General features: G+C 56.8%; 1 protein-coding gene across 1 annotated transcript in view; it reads right to left on the bottom strand.

The window, feature by feature from the left end:
- Positions 1 to 17936, bottom strand: part of CACNA1S (calcium voltage-gated channel subunit alpha1 S) — a 47977-nt gene that overhangs the window by 8917 nt on the left and 21124 nt on the right. Inside the window, exons 11-34 of the mRNA XM_066203687.1 lie at positions 17571 to 17796; positions 16823 to 17030; positions 16409 to 16529; positions 15289 to 15403; positions 15069 to 15162; positions 14275 to 14344; positions 13919 to 14051; positions 13503 to 13632; positions 12721 to 12780; positions 11976 to 12082; positions 11485 to 11572; positions 11158 to 11265; positions 10269 to 10321; positions 9857 to 10003; positions 9397 to 9598; positions 8011 to 8169; positions 7593 to 7703; positions 7047 to 7130; positions 3753 to 3809; positions 2545 to 2673; positions 1882 to 1947; positions 1260 to 1351; positions 628 to 787; positions 53 to 180 (exon numbers count right to left, since the gene is read on the bottom strand). Of these exons, the coding sequence (XP_066059784.1) occupies positions 53 to 180; positions 628 to 787; positions 1260 to 1351; positions 1882 to 1947; positions 2545 to 2673; positions 3753 to 3809; positions 7047 to 7130; positions 7593 to 7703; positions 8011 to 8169; positions 9397 to 9598; positions 9857 to 10003; positions 10269 to 10321; positions 11158 to 11265; positions 11485 to 11572; positions 11976 to 12082; positions 12721 to 12780; positions 13503 to 13632; positions 13919 to 14051; positions 14275 to 14344; positions 15069 to 15162; positions 15289 to 15403; positions 16409 to 16529; positions 16823 to 17030; positions 17571 to 17796 (2848 nt within the window). The remainder of the gene's footprint in view (positions 1 to 52; positions 181 to 627; positions 788 to 1259; positions 1352 to 1881; positions 1948 to 2544; positions 2674 to 3752; positions 3810 to 7046; positions 7131 to 7592; positions 7704 to 8010; positions 8170 to 9396; positions 9599 to 9856; positions 10004 to 10268; positions 10322 to 11157; positions 11266 to 11484; positions 11573 to 11975; positions 12083 to 12720; positions 12781 to 13502; positions 13633 to 13918; positions 14052 to 14274; positions 14345 to 15068; positions 15163 to 15288; positions 15404 to 16408; positions 16530 to 16822; positions 17031 to 17570; positions 17797 to 17936) is intronic.

Genomic DNA, 17936 nt, shown 5'->3' with positions numbered 1-17936 from the left:
CCACAGCTCACCCTGCCATGCCTGTGTCCCCCTCCATGCCCCCCATACTCACTTGGCCTCGGGGTCGTACTCAGCCCAGATCCGTTTGAACTCATCCAGGTGGTGGGGCCCGAGGATGGACCAGTCCCGTGTCAGGTAGTCAAAGTTGTCCATGATTACAGCCACGAAGAGGTTAATGATCTGAGGGCAGAGGAACGGATGGGAAGGACCCAGTTAGGGGAGAGACACCAGCACCACAAAAACATGGGCAGATGTGTTCTGGAGCAGAAGGGGCTTGGGATCTCCTGGAATCAGAGGACGCTGAGTGGGGGTCTTCCCACGCAGAGAAGAACCTCCTGCTCAAGCAGGTCATGTGAAAGGAAAAGCACATCAGCATCTTGTCCCTCTCCACCCTTGCCAAGGCCAACACAAACACATCTGGAAGGCAGCACACAGAGGCTGTGGGAAGAACCTAAAAGGGGATCCTGGGTCCCCCAGAGTGCAGTGTCAGTTTAGAGCATGGCTGGCTAGGTGGGCTGGGGGAGATGTCCCCAGGAAGAGATGCTGTGGGATCACTCCATGAGACACACCACCAACAGCACCGTGGCTGCCCAGGCAGGACAGGGGTGCCAAAGGGAGCCAGCATACCAGGAAGGCACAGAGCATGTAGAAGCTGATGAAATAGAAGTAGGCAAAGCCGGTGCCACAGGTGTACTCCTCTCCCTCAGCATAGTCAGACTCGGGGTCACAGCGCCGGCCGTAGCTGCAGTCCAGCAGGATCTCCTGCCACGCCTCGCCTGTTGCACACCTGGGAAGAGGGGACAGGAGCTGGTCCCTGCCTGTTCTGGACAGGAGCTGGGCATGCAAGGAGGCCTGAGGCCAGTCCAGCCCACAGGGGAATGGGAAGCTGCTGTGGAAGTAGCAGTCAGGATGCTGGGCTGCTGCTACAGGGCCACTGAAAGCTTCAGAAATTGTCTGGAGTCAAGGAAAGCCTTGGGCTGAGCTGCTTCCCCTGAGTTTTCCTCACAATTCACAAATAAAAATCCAGTCTGGGAAGGAAATATTCAGAATAGCAACCCCAAAACACCCCCTTCTCTGGCAGCCTAGCCACACCAAGTAAACCCACAGCCTCTCTTGAAATGCTCCCACTGCTCCAGGAGATCTTTCCGTGGGGCAAAAACAAATCAGCTACTGAAATGTCGGTCCTCCCTCAGTCCAAGCTGGGCATTCCCACAAGCTCAGAGCCCAGCTCCCTGCTTACATGTCAGGACAAGACTGACCTGAAGAGCAGCAGCACAGCCTGTGGAAAGGTCTGGAAGTTGTTGTTTCGGTTGATCTGGGTCCCATCCACCATGGCAATCTTCCCAAACATCTGTAAATCACAGTGGGAGGTCTCCAGTGTGCCATCCTTTCTTTGGCACCAACCACCCTCCAGAGCACCTCTGGTGCCTGAGATCCACTTCTTCTTGTTTATTTGGCTTTGGGCATCCCCAAAGGAGATTGAGATTGGGGTGTGGGTGCTCTGGGGCTTAGAAGCTACTGAGATTTTCCTGCCAGTGCTGAAAACACCCCTGACTACAACTGCACTTCCTCTGGGCCAAGGAGACAAGGTCCCCTGAACCAGCACAAGCACTGGTGCCTGTGTGTCTAAGTTGTGTCATTGGCTCCCAAAGTGCTCTTGGCCATGTGCCTCAGCTGCCCGGGCTGAAGCCCAGGGATGGGAGGCTGCTGGGGTGGCAAACATCCTTGCAGACCAGGGTGAACAGGTCCCATCATGTGCAAAGTCCCAGAGAGGGCCTAACAGAGGAACCAGTCCCTCCCTGTCCCACGTCCCCAGGTGCCATTAGGCTCAGGGCATCTGATGAAGACCAATCCCCACCCCCCTGCCCCTGTGCTCCTCACCTGCATCCCAATCACAGCATAGATGAAGAAAAGCATCACAATCAGCAGGGCCACGTATGGCAGAGCCTATGGCAAAAGGACCACGGCTTGTGTGAGACACAACCCAGGGACAGGGCATCAGCTCTGGAGGAGCTGCAGGGGGACCCTGGTGTCTGCTCCTTGCGTGGGGAGGGGACAGCTGGGGAGGGGACAGCTCATCTGCTCCTCTCACCACCCTCCTGCTGGCCCCTTCTCTGTGGTTCTCACACGTGGGAGGCTGATGTCAGCCCCCACGGGAGCACTGTTCTCTGTGGCCAGGACAGAGGCTCAGCACACCCCAGGGCTGCCCAGGGCCGAGGGAACTGCCCAGCTCAGGGCTGTGAGCTGATGCTGCAGCACACCCTGAGGCACCCACCTGGTGCAGATCCCAGCCAACCACGACCAGAACAAACAGGGCCAGGAGGGTACTGCCAGCACCTGGCCCAGCTCTGACCCTCAGTGCTGTCAGCCAGGGAGTCCCACACACCTTCCCACCCGCTTGGGGAATGTTTTACACACCACAAGCCCCTGACCCAACCTGAGGTCAGCAGCTCATGCTGCTCATGCTACCAGCCTGAGGATCAGCCACTGCCGCCAGCCCTGGGCATGCGTGTGTTTGGGAGGGGAGCACTGCTCCTGACAGACCTGAAAGGACTTGATGAAGGTCCACAGGAGGGTCCTGACACCTTCACCCCGGCTCAGCAGCTTCACCAGACGCATCACCCGGAACAGCCGGAAAAAAGTGATGGAGACGCGGGAGTTGTCATCGGGGTCCTGCAGGCAGAGCACAACAGCTGCAGGACACAGAGTGCTGAAGCCTCCAGGCTTGCAAGGCAGGGGGGTCCAGGTCCTGGTGTGAGGAAGGGTGATGAGATCCCACCCTCACACACCAGTCATGGTGCCCTTGCCTGCTCACAGGGTCAGACTGCAAAGATGTGCTGGCACTTTTCCCCCTGGCACTTCTCCCCCCAGCCTTCCCAGGGATCTCATCTCTCCAGGCCCCCATGCCCACACTTTTGCCACTGGGATAATGCAGGAAGGAAGGCATGCTGCCACACGCACTGGGAGAGCTCTGAGGGTCACAGGACCACCACAGACAGGCTTAGTCCCACCAGGGTATTTGTAGGGTGAGGTGTAGGGTGGGCACCAGGCACAGGAAAGGCTACTGACAGCTGTTTAGGCAGAGAAGGGCTGTTTTGAGAGGGTTACAGCAGGGCTTTAACCAAAGGAGGGACTGCAGAGAGGCGTCTCTGCTGGGTGCTGCCCAGTGTCACCTGGCCATACAGTGATGCTTCTCTCTGCAGGTATTCCCCCAGAAGGGGTGAACAGCCAGGAGTTCAGGGCAGAGTGGGCAGGCAGGAGGTGAGGCAAGAGGCACAGCTCCTGGCCTGAAAGGACAGGGTTTTGTCTGGAAGCACCTAACAGCAGTGGTTGGAGATGCTGAGGGCTTGGTCACCTGTGCCCTTGATAGCCCCAGCATGGCACAGCCTCAGCTGCCATCGCTGCCCCCGGAAGCCATGAACAGACCCTCCTGGCACTGCTTACCTGGACTCCATCACTGCTAGGGATGCTTGTCCTACAGCTGGAAAGGCCCTCTGATATGGCAGTTCCAGGGGATGGGATGGTGAAGGGCAGGGCTGGGCCTGGGAGGGCTGGGGAACAGCCTTGCACCTCTCAGGGTGGGAAGGGGTGTCTGTGTGAGTAGTGTGTCACCCCAAATCCCTCTCAGCGAGGGCAGAGCTACACCCCAGAGAGAACACCGCGTGTGGAATGCCTCAGTGACATGCAGGGCACAAGCAAACACAGCACAGGCAGTGAGGGAGGCAGGGCAGGCACGTGCAGCTGATATTTACAGTGCCATCACAGCCCCCGCCCAGGCAGTACAATCCACCGCTGGGTGCAAGAATGGTCTGTCAAGAGAACAAGAGAGTCAGCAGAAGTGGGGCAGGAACGACAGGGAGGGAGGGAGGGAGGGGTGGTGACACAAGAAGATAGCACAGACACGGAAGGAAGAGTAAGATGGAAACCGGGGAGCAGAGGAGGGACACAGGGAAGGGCAGGCAGAGCCCCACCATCCCCTAGGCTCAGGGACAAGGTGATGAGTGTTGATAGGCAGGGGCAGCATCTGGGTGAGTGAGGAACCACACAGACCACGAGGGACTCACCCACCTCTGTGCCCTGCTGTGACACCCTCAGAGGGGCACGGCTGTGCCCAGGAAAGCTGGACCAAACCTCAGAGATGCTGCTGCCCTCCCTGGTCAGGGATCTGGAGGTGAGCTGAGCTCCTCAGCCAACACAGGACTCCTCTGCAGCAAGCTGGGCTGCTCCCAGCATGGCAGTTCGGGCACCAAGGCTCAACTGGTGCAGGTTTGCTTGGAGTGAGCACAGAGACTGGCAGCCCCAGGGGTGGGCAGGGGACAAACCCCCTGGGGCTCCTCAAAGCCAGCCAGAGACACTCCTGCTGTCTGCAGAGAGCCTGGGACACTCTGGGGCAGAGGCACTCAGCATTAACCCCTGACTCTTGGTGGGGTGCTCCAGCCCCTGTGCCCCCCTGCACAGCCCAGGCTCGTTCCTGGGGTCCCAGCCAGCAACTGTGGGGGGTGGGAGGTTGCAGGGGTTGGGCCTTGCCAAGGGGCTGAGCTCCCAGGGCAGTGACAGGAGCAACACAGCAGCAGGAGCACTCCAGCCTCCTACATTCCAGAGCCTGGGGTAGCACTGCCAGTGGAGCCCCCATCCCTGCTTCCCTCAGACCCCTCAATGCCCCCCGGGATCTGGGGGAACCCAGACAGGGACTGGAGAGCCATGGGAGAGGAGAGGAGAGGAGAGGAGAGGAGAGGAGAGGAGAGGAGAGGAGAGGAGAGGAGAGGAGAGGAGAGGAGAGGAGAGGAGAGGAGAGGAGAGGAGAGGAGAGGAGAGGAGAGGAGAGGAGAGGAGAGGAGAGGAGAGGAGAGGAGAGGAGAGGAGAGGAGAGGAGAGGAGAGGAGAGGAGAGGAGAGGAGAGGAGAGGAGAGGAGAGGAGAGGAGAGGAGAGGAGAGGAGAGGAGAGGAGAGGAGAGGAGAGGAGAGGAGAGGAGAGGAGAGGAGAGGAGAGGAGAGGAGAGGAGAGGAGAGGAGAGGAGAGGAGAGGAGAGGAGAGGAGAGGAGAGGAGAGATCATGTGTCTGGGTGCCACCAGGAATGGCTGGGCTGGTGCAGGGTATCACCTGCCAGCCCCACACTGCAGCCCCAGGGAAGCTGAGATGGGTGCAATGGCTGCAAACAGCTCCTGGGGACAAGGGCTGACAGAACCACCTTGTGCTGACCTCTTAGCAGGAAGGAGACTTATCAGAAAGGAAGGTGAGGTTGCTCCCACCCCCTCCCCTCTCTCCATGCCTCCTAATCCTAAGCCCAATGCCCTGCACATCACCAGATGGCTGGGAGAGATGTGGGCTGGATGGAAAAAACAGCACGTTGGGAAAGGTAAGACAGCCCTGATGTGGCCACTGCCAGAGCAGGACTGGCTGTGACAGAGGTCCCTGAAGATCTTGGGAGGTTGGGGAAGGAAACCAGTGCTCTTAGTGCTCCTGCACACAGACATGGGGGAAAGGACCTCGGGGAAAGCACGAGCTAGGAAGCTCAGGCCACATAAAACATTCCCCAGATTCTGCCTGGCTTTCTGCACAGTCCTGCTGCCGTCAACAGCACTGCAGCACACAGAGCACAGTACCTGGGTCAGTGCCTGCCAGTCCAGTCAGGGCACCAGACTCCTCCTGGTGCCTGTGGTGTGTCCTGGGCATCCCCACAGACCCTCAGCAAGGGCAGCAGGATTTTGGTGTGTGTGCCAAGTGGTCTCCTGCTCCAGAGGGACTGAAAACCACTGCCCAGTCCAGGGCCTTGAGCACCCCTTGAACTTCAGTTCTCAGTGACAGCAGGCTGGGGAAGTATACCTGACAGGGAGTGGGAAACCAAGTCACAGGTGCAGAGAGCTGGTGGGCAAAGGAGGAGGAGGAGCTGCTGAGAGACAAAAGCTGTTGGCACTGGCAGGAAATCTGGGAGCTCCTGAAGGCTGAGAAGCCCAGAAGATGGCTGTAGTGATGGGCAGGACTGTGCAGAGAGGGACAGAGGGCTCTCACAGGAGAGGAAGATGGATGGGTTTTGCTCATCCCAGCTCTGCGAGGCCTGGAATACCCTATAGAGAAGAAGGTGACTGCTCTCGAGGGTCTCTGAAAATCTCACCTTCCTGCACAGAGAACACCTGGAGGTGACCCTGTGCAGGGGTGGCAGAGGCAGCAGCAGTGCCAGGAGCTGGCAGGTCCTGCCCCTTTGAGGAGACAGTGCCAAGTCACTGGAGAGGATTAATCTATCATCTTCCCCCATTCCACAGCTGCTTCTGGAGCCACCATCAGGTCTGCTGAACAAGCACACACCTCCCACAGCAGGGGGGCATTTTCAGGGCCAGGCACAGGTGTGGGTGTCCCATTGCTAGGGAAGGCAGTCTGGCTTCCTAGCACTGCTGTGAAACTGCTCCCAGCAGAGCACTCACCAAACAGGCACTGCCTGAGGCACCAGCCCCACAGCTCACACAGTGCAGAGCTCCTGCAGTGGTGTCTGGAGCTCACACAGGCACACACACACCACCAGGGTGTGTACGTGCATAGGCTGCTGTGTGAAGGGACACACACAAAGCAAATGTCTTGAAATCTGACGTGCGTGATCGTTCCCCTGGGTCAGCAGAGTCCTGAGGGGACAGGGAGCTTGGGAACCCTTTTACTCCCACCTGCACTGATCTGAGGCTGGATGTGTGGATGCCTGTCCAGGCAGGCACAGGGGGAGTGGGCAGGGGCTGGCACACAGCCTGCTGCTTATGGGCTAGTCCAGAGTGACTGTTTTCCACAGGATTCCGGTGCCTACAGATTCAGGAGACCAGAGAGGGGACACAACGTGCCACGCTGGGCACTTGGAGATGTTTAAATTGTGCTCTAATACTGAAAGGTCCACAGCTGTGTTCTCCATGCCATGTGCTCATCCTGCCTCCTCCCTCCTCAGAACCAAGCAGAGCAGGGAGAGAGGAGAAGACACCATTCCCCTGCAGAGCTGCAGAGCTGGACACCATCCCAGCACTCCTGCCTGGCCCCGTGCTGCAGGGCATCCTTGGGTGGGGACACTTACATCAATCTCGCTGAGGATGACATCAATGATGCTGCCAATCACTATCAGGAAGTCAAAGACATTCCAGGGGTCTCCGAAATAGCCCTGTCAGGGAGGAGCCAAAGAAGAGTGAACATGCAAGGGTGTAAGCCAAAGAGGAGACAGAGGCTGGAGCCCAGAGGAAGAGGTACCAGAAGGTTCTCCAGTGACTCTGACCCCCAGAAGAAGGGATTCTCTGCACCCTCTGCTTGGTTATTTGGTCCCGTCTTGCAATGCAGTGAAATGAGGAGGGTGGATCAGGATGGGGCTGACCCCACTCTGGATATGACACTGAAGATGGGAATAATGGCCAACTGCACTGGGTGGGATTTGGCTAGCAAGGGTAGCCCTGACAAATTCCTCCAGGAACTCCAAGGTCCTGCACATGGGGCTCCCTAAGGGTCTTGCAGGGAGAAGTTCTCTGGAGCTGCAGGGCAAGGGGTGCTTGTACTTAAGAGATGCCAAATACGGGATAAATGGACCCCCTGGCCTGGCCTGCTTGCCATGCTGATCACGCCCTTCTCTCACCTTGACTTTAAAGGCCATGAGCTTGAGGACCATCTCCAGGGTGAAGAGGATGGTGAAGGCCACGTTGAGGATGTCTGAGATGTGGTTCATTTCTGCAGACTGGTTGTAATGCTGAGGATAAGGCAGAAGGAGCCATTAGCTGACGGCAGATCCAGCCTCCATTGTGAGCTCAGAGGTGTGTGCTGGATGCAGAGCTCCCTCCCACAGCCAGGCCTGCGGCTCAGCAAAAAAGGAAATTTCCCCCCTGCAGCCCTTTCTCTGGGCTCCCCACATCCCATTCTGGGTATGGGGCAAAAGTCCCATTTACCCCATCATACCATAAGCAAATAGCCCCTACCCAGAGCCTTTCTTGGGGCTCACAGGGCTGAGCCAGCCTGTGCCCTCCCACAGACACCCTCCACCACTCCTGTGCCCTTACCTGCATGCCCAGGCAGATGGTGTTCAGCAGGATCAGGAAGAACATGAGGTACTCGAAGTAGGAGGAGGTGACCACGTACCAGATCTGGTACTGGTAGGGGTTCTTGGGGATGTAGCGGCGCAGCGGGCGAGCCTTCAGCGCGTACTGCACGCACTGGCGCTGGGGAGGGAGGCAGGGCAGGTGAGATCCCACTGCAGGGCACACACTCAGCACCACCAGCAACGCTGCATATCCCCACAGAGCCAATCTGGAGCACCCTTCTGTCCCAGCCCAGCCACACAGGCCAGGCACAGCAGTGGGTCAGGAAAGCACTGTGCTTCCTGCAAAAACACCCCAGAGCACCCACATGGGACAAGCTCCCAAAGCCATCTTTTGCCTCCAAAGATGGCCATGCTGCCCTTGGCCTGACCCCTCCAGCCCAGAGCCTGCCTGCTTGTGCCAGCATTTCCCCAGGGTCTCTCAGGACCAGCTCAGAGCACCCTGAAGACACCTCATGAGCCAGGGGTGAAGGAGGCACTGAGATGGCTGCACAGGCCTGTCCCTCCCCAGCAGCCCAGGGCCATCTCTGCTGGGTTTCTGTGTGGTTCACATCACCCTGGCACCCCCAGCTCAAGCTGCCCATGCTGCCTCAGTGCAGGAGCATGACAGCACTCCAGCTGCCCCTGTCCAATGTCCTCCTCAGCATGTCCCACATCCTCTGCCTATGCCTCTGCCTCTTTCAGCCTTGCTGTCCCCAGCCAGAATGACAGCATGACTGCACCACAGAAGGGCTGGCAGCAGAAAGTACCTCTGGAGATGGTCTAGTCACAGTTCCCTGCCCAAAGCAGGGCCAACTGGAGCATGCTGCCCAGGACAATTGGCTTTTGAATAGCTCCAAAGATGGAGGCTTCACAGCCTCTCTGGGCAACCTGTTCCAGTGCTTGACCACCATCATTATTTAAAAGAAAAAAAAAAAAAAAAAAAAAGCTTTTTAATGTTTAAATGGAATTTCTTGTTTTCTTCAGTTTGTGTCCACTGCATTTTTTCCTGTCACTGGGCACAACTGAAAAGAGCCTGGCTCAGTCTCCTCTGTGCCTTCCCATAAGTGTTTATACTCACAGGTCAGATTCCTATGAACCTTTAGTTCTCAGCACCAGACTTGACTCCCAGACCCTCCTCAGATGCTCCAGACCCTACATCACCTCAGTGCCCTTTGCTGGACTCACTCCAGTACATCCATGTTGCTTTTGTACTGGGGAGCCCAGAACTGGGCACAACCCTCTGCTCCAGCTCACTCTGGGCACCCTACCTGTCCAAGGAGGCCCACTCCCTGATCCAAACCAGCCAGCCCCAGCAGTGCCCGATCCAGGGCTGGTCCTCCTAGCCCTGCTCCAGCAGTGCCATTACCTGATTCTTGTCCAGCTCACAGTTCTTGTACTCATTCTCCCCTTGCTCCTGGAAGGTGACGATGACAAAGCCCACAAAGATGTTCATCATGAAGAAGGCAATGAGGATGATGTAGATGATGAAGAACATTGCAATCTCCACCCGGTAGTTGTAGATAGGGCCTGCATCCTCAGCGTTGGTGTCAATGGCCATGTACAGCAGCCTGCAGGAGGGAAATCAAGGCAACAGAAATCCTAATTGGGTGGGGAAGACCATGTCTCCTCTTGAAAGTTGCAGAGAGCTTTGGGGACATCCAACAATGGTGGGACAGGGCTCCTTGGGTAACCTTGCCAACTCCACAGCCACTGCCAGGGTGACTGGTCCTACTTCTCAACATCGATAGCTCTTCTTTGTTTACCCTGGCCAAGGCCCATGGCAGTGCCCTGCTCCCAGCACAGACCTTCCCTCAGCACGGACTCACTCTGGCCAGCCCTCAAAGGTGGAGACAGTGAAAAGCGACATCATGGCTGAGAAGACGTTGTTGAAGTGGAAGTCGCTGTGCAGCCAGACCCGCTCCTGGACCTCAATCTGCGTGGGGTCTGCGTCCACATAGTTGATGAACTGACCCCTGCGGCAGAGGGGACACAGAGCTCACTGGCAGGGCCCCCTCAGCCCAGGCTGCAGCACTGGCCTGGCCTCCTTGGTCCCTGGGAGGGGAGGACAGCCCTGTGCTTGTTCCTGATTGACCCCAGGGAGAGGGAGATCAGGACGACACCCCAGATCCACTTTCTGGATGCAACATTCCCACGCAGGAACACAAACATTCCCCACATCATCCCCCCCAGCTCCCATCCCTGGCCACTGCCCTCCTGGGAGTTGCAGAGAGCTCTTACCTGCACTCCTTCTCCGTCAGCTTGGATGGGTCTGTGCACCTGTAGAACTTGCCCTGCATTCAACAGAGATCAGAAGTGGCCATGGCGTTGCCCTGGGGAGTTTTGACTTTTTCCCAGCCCTCAGATCCCATCTCACCACCTCCATGCAGACTCTGGCCCTGACCTCCCACCACCACTGGCCTCCCCAGTGTGCCTGCCAACACAACCCGGTTCACAAGGCGCTTCCAGAGTCGTGGTACACCTTGGGTCAGTCCCAGGCTGAGATCAAGAAACACTGCCTGGCGATGGGAACAAACCTTCCACGGCCCTGAGCTGAGGCCTACCTAGCTCACCCTCTCTGGGAGACAACTATTTGGAAAACAGGGAAGAAAGCAGTAACCAGAGAATTTACTAAAAGCTAAGGTATGCTTAGCTTTTTTTTAGTCAGGTCCGCTCAGTCTGCTGGGTGTCCTGAAAGCTCTTCCCACTTCAGCTCGGAATTTAAGCTCAGTAATTAGAACAAAAGTGAGCTCAGCCAGGCCCAGCTCTGCCTTAGAGCAGCCAAGGCCCAGCAAGCAGGAGCAGTGCTGTGAGAAAGGAAACCCTCCCCAGTCAAAGCACACAGGAAACGAGTCAGAAGTCCTGCTGCCATAGATAGAGGAAACTGAGGCATGAAGGGAGATGAGGCAGTCAGATCCTTTACAGGTGCTGTCTGGACCCGACAGTACCTGTGGTGCTTCCTGCCCTCCTCTCACTGCAGGCTCTTCCGTGGGTCCTCTCACAGACCACAGAGAGCACAGCCTGTGCTGACCCCAGCACTGGCAGGCACCACCCCCAAGGTGATGTCCAGGAGAGCCTGGCCAGGATGAGCTCAAGCAGGTCCCTCCTGCCCTCCTGAGACCCCGCTCACCTTGAAGAGCTGAACTCCAATGCAGGCAAACATGAACTGCAGCAAGGTTGTGACAACCACGATGTTGCCGATAGTCTTGATGGCCACAAACACACACTGGACCACGTGCTGCAGAGGTGGAGGACAGTGCAGATGTGACCACAGCTGGGGCAAGCCCCTGCTCTGTGTCCCACACCCTCCCACTCCAGGAAGAGTGGGAGCCTGTTGACAGCAGAGGGATTGGGCAGACCCCTCCCACAGATGGGCAGTGGGAATTGGGAATAGGGCACTGCCACGCTGGCAGGACTGCCATGGGAGGAGGTCCCCTCGTGCCAGCCTCTCGTTTACCTTCAGCCCCTTCGCCCTGTTAATGGCTCGCAGAGGCCTCAGTACCCTCAGCACCCGCAGGATCTTCACCACAGAGATGGTACTGGACCTGGGGAGGAAGGTATAGCTGAGGTGGGACCGCTTCCCTGCCCAGGCTAGGCTGGCACAACCCCACCAAGCAGCCAAGGAGGGCAGGCTGGGGCCAGGGATAAGGGATGGCCAAGACATGCAGATGTCACTGGCCATCACCCCACATAAGGCCAAGTGACACTGGCAGCTGGAGAAAGCAGATCCAAACTGAATTTCTACCCACAGACATTTGACACTCAAGGAGTGCCCTTTGACCTCCTTGACCAGTTTGTGGGCCTGCCTCCCACTCGTCCATGTCCCCTGAACGTGACATAATGGATACATGGGCAGCCACTGGCTTCTCCTTCCCCACCCACCATCCCCAGCTGCCCCACCAGCCTGAACAGCCTAGTGCCCACTCTGCGGCACAGGGAGGTGCTTACTCAAATCCCATGGAGATGAGGGAGACAGCGACCACCAGTAAGTCAAGGATATTGAAGGAGTTCCTGCAGAAGGAGCCTTTGTGCAGGAAAGCACCGTAGGTTGTCATCTGGGGAGCAGAAGGAGTTAGGAAAAAGGCTGGGCAGGGCTCAGGTTCCTCCATACAGAGAAGGGTAGACAAGGCACAAGGTTCCTCCATACAGGGAAGGGTAGACAAGGCACAAGGGACTTCTCACAGCTCCATGGCCTGGGGACCCTGTCCTGCTCAGACCTCTGCAGCCAGGGAGGAAGCTGACTTCAGGTGGAAATCCTCTGTGCAGCACTGGCTGGAGACAAAACTCTCCCAGTCAGTCAGCAAATTAAAGGGGAGACTAGTAAAGACCCTTGGAGTGGAACAACATGTGGCAGCAGCTTGGATTGTGACTTTTGTCCACAGATTGTGACTGCTTTTTCTTTCTTTTTCTTAATGGCATGTCAGAAAAAAAATGCTGGTGCCATGGCTGATGTGTCCCCGTGTCACAGCACAGCTGACTTAGCTGCCTGACCTCACTGGAGAGGACACATGGCCCCTGGGACAGACCACACACCACCCAGACTGCATGAATGAACTCTCCAGGAGGATCAGCTGGAAGTTTCTCCTCACTGAGACCTTCAGGAGCATGAATGCCTCCAGAGTGTGAGTGTCCATGGCCACAACAGTCCAGACCTATGTGCTAGGCCACACTCACGGCAGGACCATGGACTCACCTTCAAGACGATTTCAACTGTGAAGACAGAGGTGAAACCGATGTCAAAGTATCCAAGAATCTGGGGACAGAGACACCAGTACTGGATGAGACTTGGGTGACATGGGAAAGCTTCAGTGTGTTTAAACACCCTGGAGTTCCACTCTGTGGATTGGGGAGGCCATCTAGCTCAACAGAGTCTCTAAACCCAGCATCAAGAAGACTCCTGAACTTTCCCCAGCTTAGCTGATTTTCTCCAATGAATGATCCAACCTGCAGCTGGGACAAAGCTCTCCCTTTCCAGGTGAGTTCTGCCTGATTCACCTGAAAGCATCTGATCCCCCAAAACCCCAAGTGCCCTGGGAAGCTGTCTCATGTGAGATTCCCCCAGTCCCTGCCAGATCCACTGGTACCTTGAAGGACAGGAGCTGTGGCTCCCACGGCTGCATGCCAGCAGCATTCGAGGGCACTGCACATGCCAGAGGTCCAGTTTGCTGCCTCACAGGATGTCTCCCCAATAAGCCACCACAATTTCAAACCAAAATAATCTTGCACACCTGGCCAGGTGGATCTTTTCACCCAGAAGTAAACTGAGACATGGAGCAATAAAACCTTTTCCCAGCTGCACCTTGAATGGAAAGCATGTCCATCCTCCCCTGCCAGAGTGCACTGCCCTCCCAGAGGCAGGGATGGAATCCCAGCCTAGGAAAAGTATCTGGCAAGTAAATCCCTGCTTACTGGGGAGCTGGGAGTCTCCATGAGGTCTCCCCCACCCATCCCAAACCTCTCCATCTCTGTGGGCACCTTGTTGCGGAAGGACTCGGCTCGGATGGGATCCTCAGCTGCCAGGGAAATGCTGCTGAGCAGGATGAAGAGCAGGATGAAGTTGGTGAACCAGGTGGCATTAACAGTTCTGTGGCACAGGACCCGAAACCTGCCAGGGACAGAAATGCCATGGGATGCTGCAAGGGGCCAGAGGGGCACCAGACAGGGTCGTGGCAGTCTGGCAGAGGGTTATGGCTAAACCCTGAGGGCAGGAAGGCCCTAGGCATGGAAGGATGTCTGTACCAGTCCTTCCACACAGAAGGCTTTTCCCCATGAGCTGGTTCCTTTCAGAACTGGCTGTCATGCACAAACAGGACCCTGCTGTGAACAGCTGGTGCCAGAGGCACCTGGGCCATGCCTGGTCCTACAGAGCAGGGAGAAGAGGCAGTGCCTACTTGTTGGTTGGGCTGAAGATGAAGAACGAGCTGGCTTCAGGCATAGGCACAGCCTTCTCCTTCAGCTGCAGCTCTGCAAGGGGACGTGGCCGAGGACTCAGAGGGATTTCAGGCTCATCTTCCTCATCATCACCTGTAGGGAGACCATGAGAAGGGAAAAGAAAAGAATCATCCAAAGAGAGAATATGACCCTATGGACAATCTTCTGATCCCATGGTCCTGATTTGGCATGCAAGCCAGAAGGACCTCAGCACCCCAAGGCTGGTGAAAGTTCACTGCATCCTTCGCTCCTCACACACCATCCCTCTGCAGTGACTCCTCAGCCTTCCTGCTGCCCTGCCTGGGACAAGTCTTACCTGGGAAGTCTGCAGAAGGGTAGGGGTCCTTGATCTCATTGACATTGGATTCAAATTCGTCCACTTTCAACTGAAACGAGGGAGAGACAGAGAGGAGGATGTGCAGCTGCATGTGTCAGTTGGCCAGACCCTCTCATCTTGAAAGCCACGTGGGACAAGCAGCATCTCTGCATTTGGCCCATACAGCACCAAGCACATGGAGTGCTGGCCCAGGTTGGAACCTGGTGAGGGGATGCTGCAATCGAAGCAAAGAGGATGGGAAATAGGAATGTGTGCTGGGCAAGAGCCTGGAGCCATGCAAATATGCCAGGGGGTGAATAAGATAGGGAGCAACTCCTGGGTGAGTTTCTAAGGGCACCTCTGGAAAATGGATAGGAAAGCAGCTGCTGGCCAGATGCTTCTCAGAGGCAGCTCAGCACAGTCAGCACAGCTGAACAGAGGGGCTTGCATATGGGGGTGCTGGTATGGACATAAGGGAGATCTGGGATGCTGCTGACTTGCTTTGCTCCACTCCACACTGGTGTGCACCAGACCATCTCAGCCACTGACAGCTGGCTGTGGCCAAGGAAATGAATTGGAGAAAGGAGCCCCAGCAATGAAGCTGTTTCACCAGGCAACATGTCCTGCCTGGCCCCAGAGAGCCCCCATCACCAGTGGATGCTATGGTGAGGAGTGATCCTGGTCAAGAGGCCAGACCCAGGCTGGCTCCAAGCCCTTGTATATCCTAGCTGGTGGGAGGAGGAGCCAGGGCCGCCACCAGGAGCTCTCCAAGGCTCACCTCCACCAGAACTGACCTTGGCTGTTGTGGGAATCCCTTCTCCCTTTGCTTTCTGCTCCAGTTTCTTTGCCAGCATCTGCTTCTCCTCTTCAGACTTCTCTGGGTAACCTCTAAGCAGAGAGGAGGGCAGAGCAAGAACTGAAGTCTGGGCAGGGGCCATGGGAAAGGTCACGGTGTCCCCTCACACCCAAACACCTTGCTTGGGAGCTCCCATGGGCAGGGCTGGCAGCCCTCACCTAGACATCTTGCGCCGTTTGCGCTCCTCTGCTTTGGCCTTCTGGGCTAAGGTCAGGCTCTCGGCCTCAGCCAGGTTATCCACCGCGATGGCCAGGAAAACATTCAGGAGGATATCTGCAAGAACAGTGCTAAGGACATTGTGGAGTGCCTCAGTCCTCTTGGGGGAACTCCCAGGGTCCTGCCTTGGAGGGATGGACCATGGAGTCTTCCCTGTCTAGGCTGAAAGGAAGTTCTTCCTCACGGCGCTGTGCACACTGCAGTCTGCCCTGGTCTCTCCTCTCCCCATGCCCCTGGGTCTCGTGGTTTCTCCTTTCCCCATTTCCCCATTGATTGTGGCATCCTGGGTGGCCGGCCCCATTTTCCCTGTAGGTCACCGACCTTTTCCTGCCCCTTGTACTGCCCCTGTGCCCTCAGACCATTGGTCCCTGACCCTTATTTAGGCCTGTGCACAGCACATGGCCTGGTCTTTGTCCCTGATTTCCCTTCTTTGCCCGAGATAAACCTTGCTGGAGCTGATTTCATACAAAGGCCCTTCTTGCCTCTCCTTGCTGAGCTTAGCCATGGCGTGTGGGATGTGTGAGCTTGAGTGCTTTGCCTGAATCCACCCAGCTGGCTTTTCCACAGGAGATCCTTATTGGGATATAGGTAGCAGCTCCACCATCTAAAAACCGCACTGCTACAGGACATGGACTTGGTTCCTGTCTGGAGGATGTGGCCAGAGCCATCTATGGTCTCCAGAAACCTTAGAAACCTTCCTTTGCCCTTAGAAACCTTCCTGGAGCTTAGCCCTCGTGATAACCCTGGCTGCTGAGCCCTAACCAGCACCCATCCCTTGTGAGCACTGAGCTCTGAGCTGCCTGCCCTCTCTGGCTGAATCTCTGCCTGCCAGACACCCAGACCTGCTCCAGATGTGCTTTCCTCCAGTCCTCAGCCTTCAGCCACCACCAGTGCAAGCCCTGAAGCTTGTGGTTTATTCCACTGCTCTTCAGAAGCAAAAAGCTTAAGGCAAGCACTGAAACACTGAGGGAAGGCCCTACTTCCCCCCTCCCCAGTCCTGTGCAGTTGATGCTATGGGGTGGGGTGCAGGGGGCTGGGCCTGGCTTTGCAGGCAGAGGATACAGTTCCCACAAACAAAGAGGATGATGAAGTAGATGCAGACCAGCATGCCAGGAAAGGATGGGCCCCCGTAGGCCATGATCCCATCATACATGATTGAATTCCAGTCCTCTCCAGTCAGAATCTGGGAGCAGAGCAGGAATAAAGGCTTAAGAGCATCCACAGCAGAGCATGACAGAACCCCACAGACTGATCCTACCCTTCTGGCTCCAGCCCCATGGTCAAATCCTCCTTTCTGCTCAGCCCTGAACCTGAGCTGACTCCAGTTGCATTTCCCTGATCCTGTCTCAAAGCCACACCACTCCCCACAAACCCACATCCCCCTGAGACCTAACTCCTGCCTGGAGACCCACAGCCCAGGTGAGACCCCCAGCCCCCACCCTCCAGCCCCCCCCTGTCCTTCCCACAGCCCCAAACCTGGAAGACACTGATGAGGGCCTGGGGAAAGTTATCAAACGTGCTGCGCCGCACTTTCATGTCCTCGAAATCAAACTTGCCCCCAAAGAGCTGCATGCCCAGCAGGGCAAAAACTATGATGAAGAGGAAGAGGAGGAGGAGCAGAGAGGCAATGGAGCGGACCGAGTTGAGCAGAGAGGCCACCAGGTTGCTCAAAGATGTCCAGTACCTGGGAAGAGGAGAGACAGAGGCATGTGGGAGGTGAAAGAGTGGGGAAGGCTGTGGGCAGGACCAGGCAGGCACAGGCAACCTAGTCAAACAGACCAGTGATGTGCCAGCAGCCCAAAAAAGGGGACTCTGGACCCAGGCTGGGCTCTGGGACTGCTCCAGGCAGGCTCCAGGAGGAAGAAAAGAAGCTGCAGACCCATGTGACAAGCAAGAGCACCAGCAAGAAAAATGGGGAAGAAGGGTGAACACACAGTGGGTTGGGGCCACTAAGAAGAGCTAGGAATCCTGGCCCACAGCAGCCCCATTCACAACATCCTAGAACCCAGAGCTAAAGTGGGGCTTCAGCTCTGTCCCACTCCCCACTCTCAGTCAAACCGTGTCCTGGAGACAAACCCCCAGCTTGGCCTTGTTCCTCCGCCCAGCAGCTCCCAGCTCTGCTCACACTGTAGCCAGGGAGGGGACAGGGCCAGTGCTGTCCCAGAACTGTGAGTGATGCCCAGGCACTGTGAGCTGCCAGTGCCCACACAGCTCCCTCCCCAACCTGGTGATCTTGAAGATGCGGAGGAGCCGGATGCAGCGCAGCACGGAGATGCCCAGGGGGGACAGGGTGCCCAGCTCCACGAGGATGGTCTCCAGGATCCCTGAGCACACCACGAAGCAGTCGAAGCGATTGAAGAGCGACATGAAGTACTGGCGCAGCCCCAGCGCGTACATCTTCAGCAGCATCTCGGCCACAAAGAGGGCAAGCAGCAACCGGTTGGCATTGTCTGGGGTGGGAGATGCAGCCTGTCAGGCAGGGAAGAAGGGCAGTGCTGCTCACCCTCCTCTGGCCCACCAAGCCCTGAGCTGCTGTTTTTTGGGGACTACACAGGGAAGGAACATGAGAGGGTGATGTGCAGCTGCATGC

Source organism: Chamaea fasciata, unplaced genomic scaffold, assembly GCF_029207755.1.
Source record: "Chamaea fasciata isolate MVZ Bird 193981 ecotype frontalis unplaced genomic scaffold, bChaFas1.0.hap1 SCAF_25, whole genome shotgun sequence".
In the NCBI taxonomy this organism is placed as follows: Eukaryota; Metazoa; Chordata; class Aves; order Passeriformes; family Sylviidae; genus Chamaea; species Chamaea fasciata.
The sequence above is the reverse complement of the archived record's forward strand: the minus strand, read 5'-3'. Positions and strand labels throughout refer to the sequence as shown.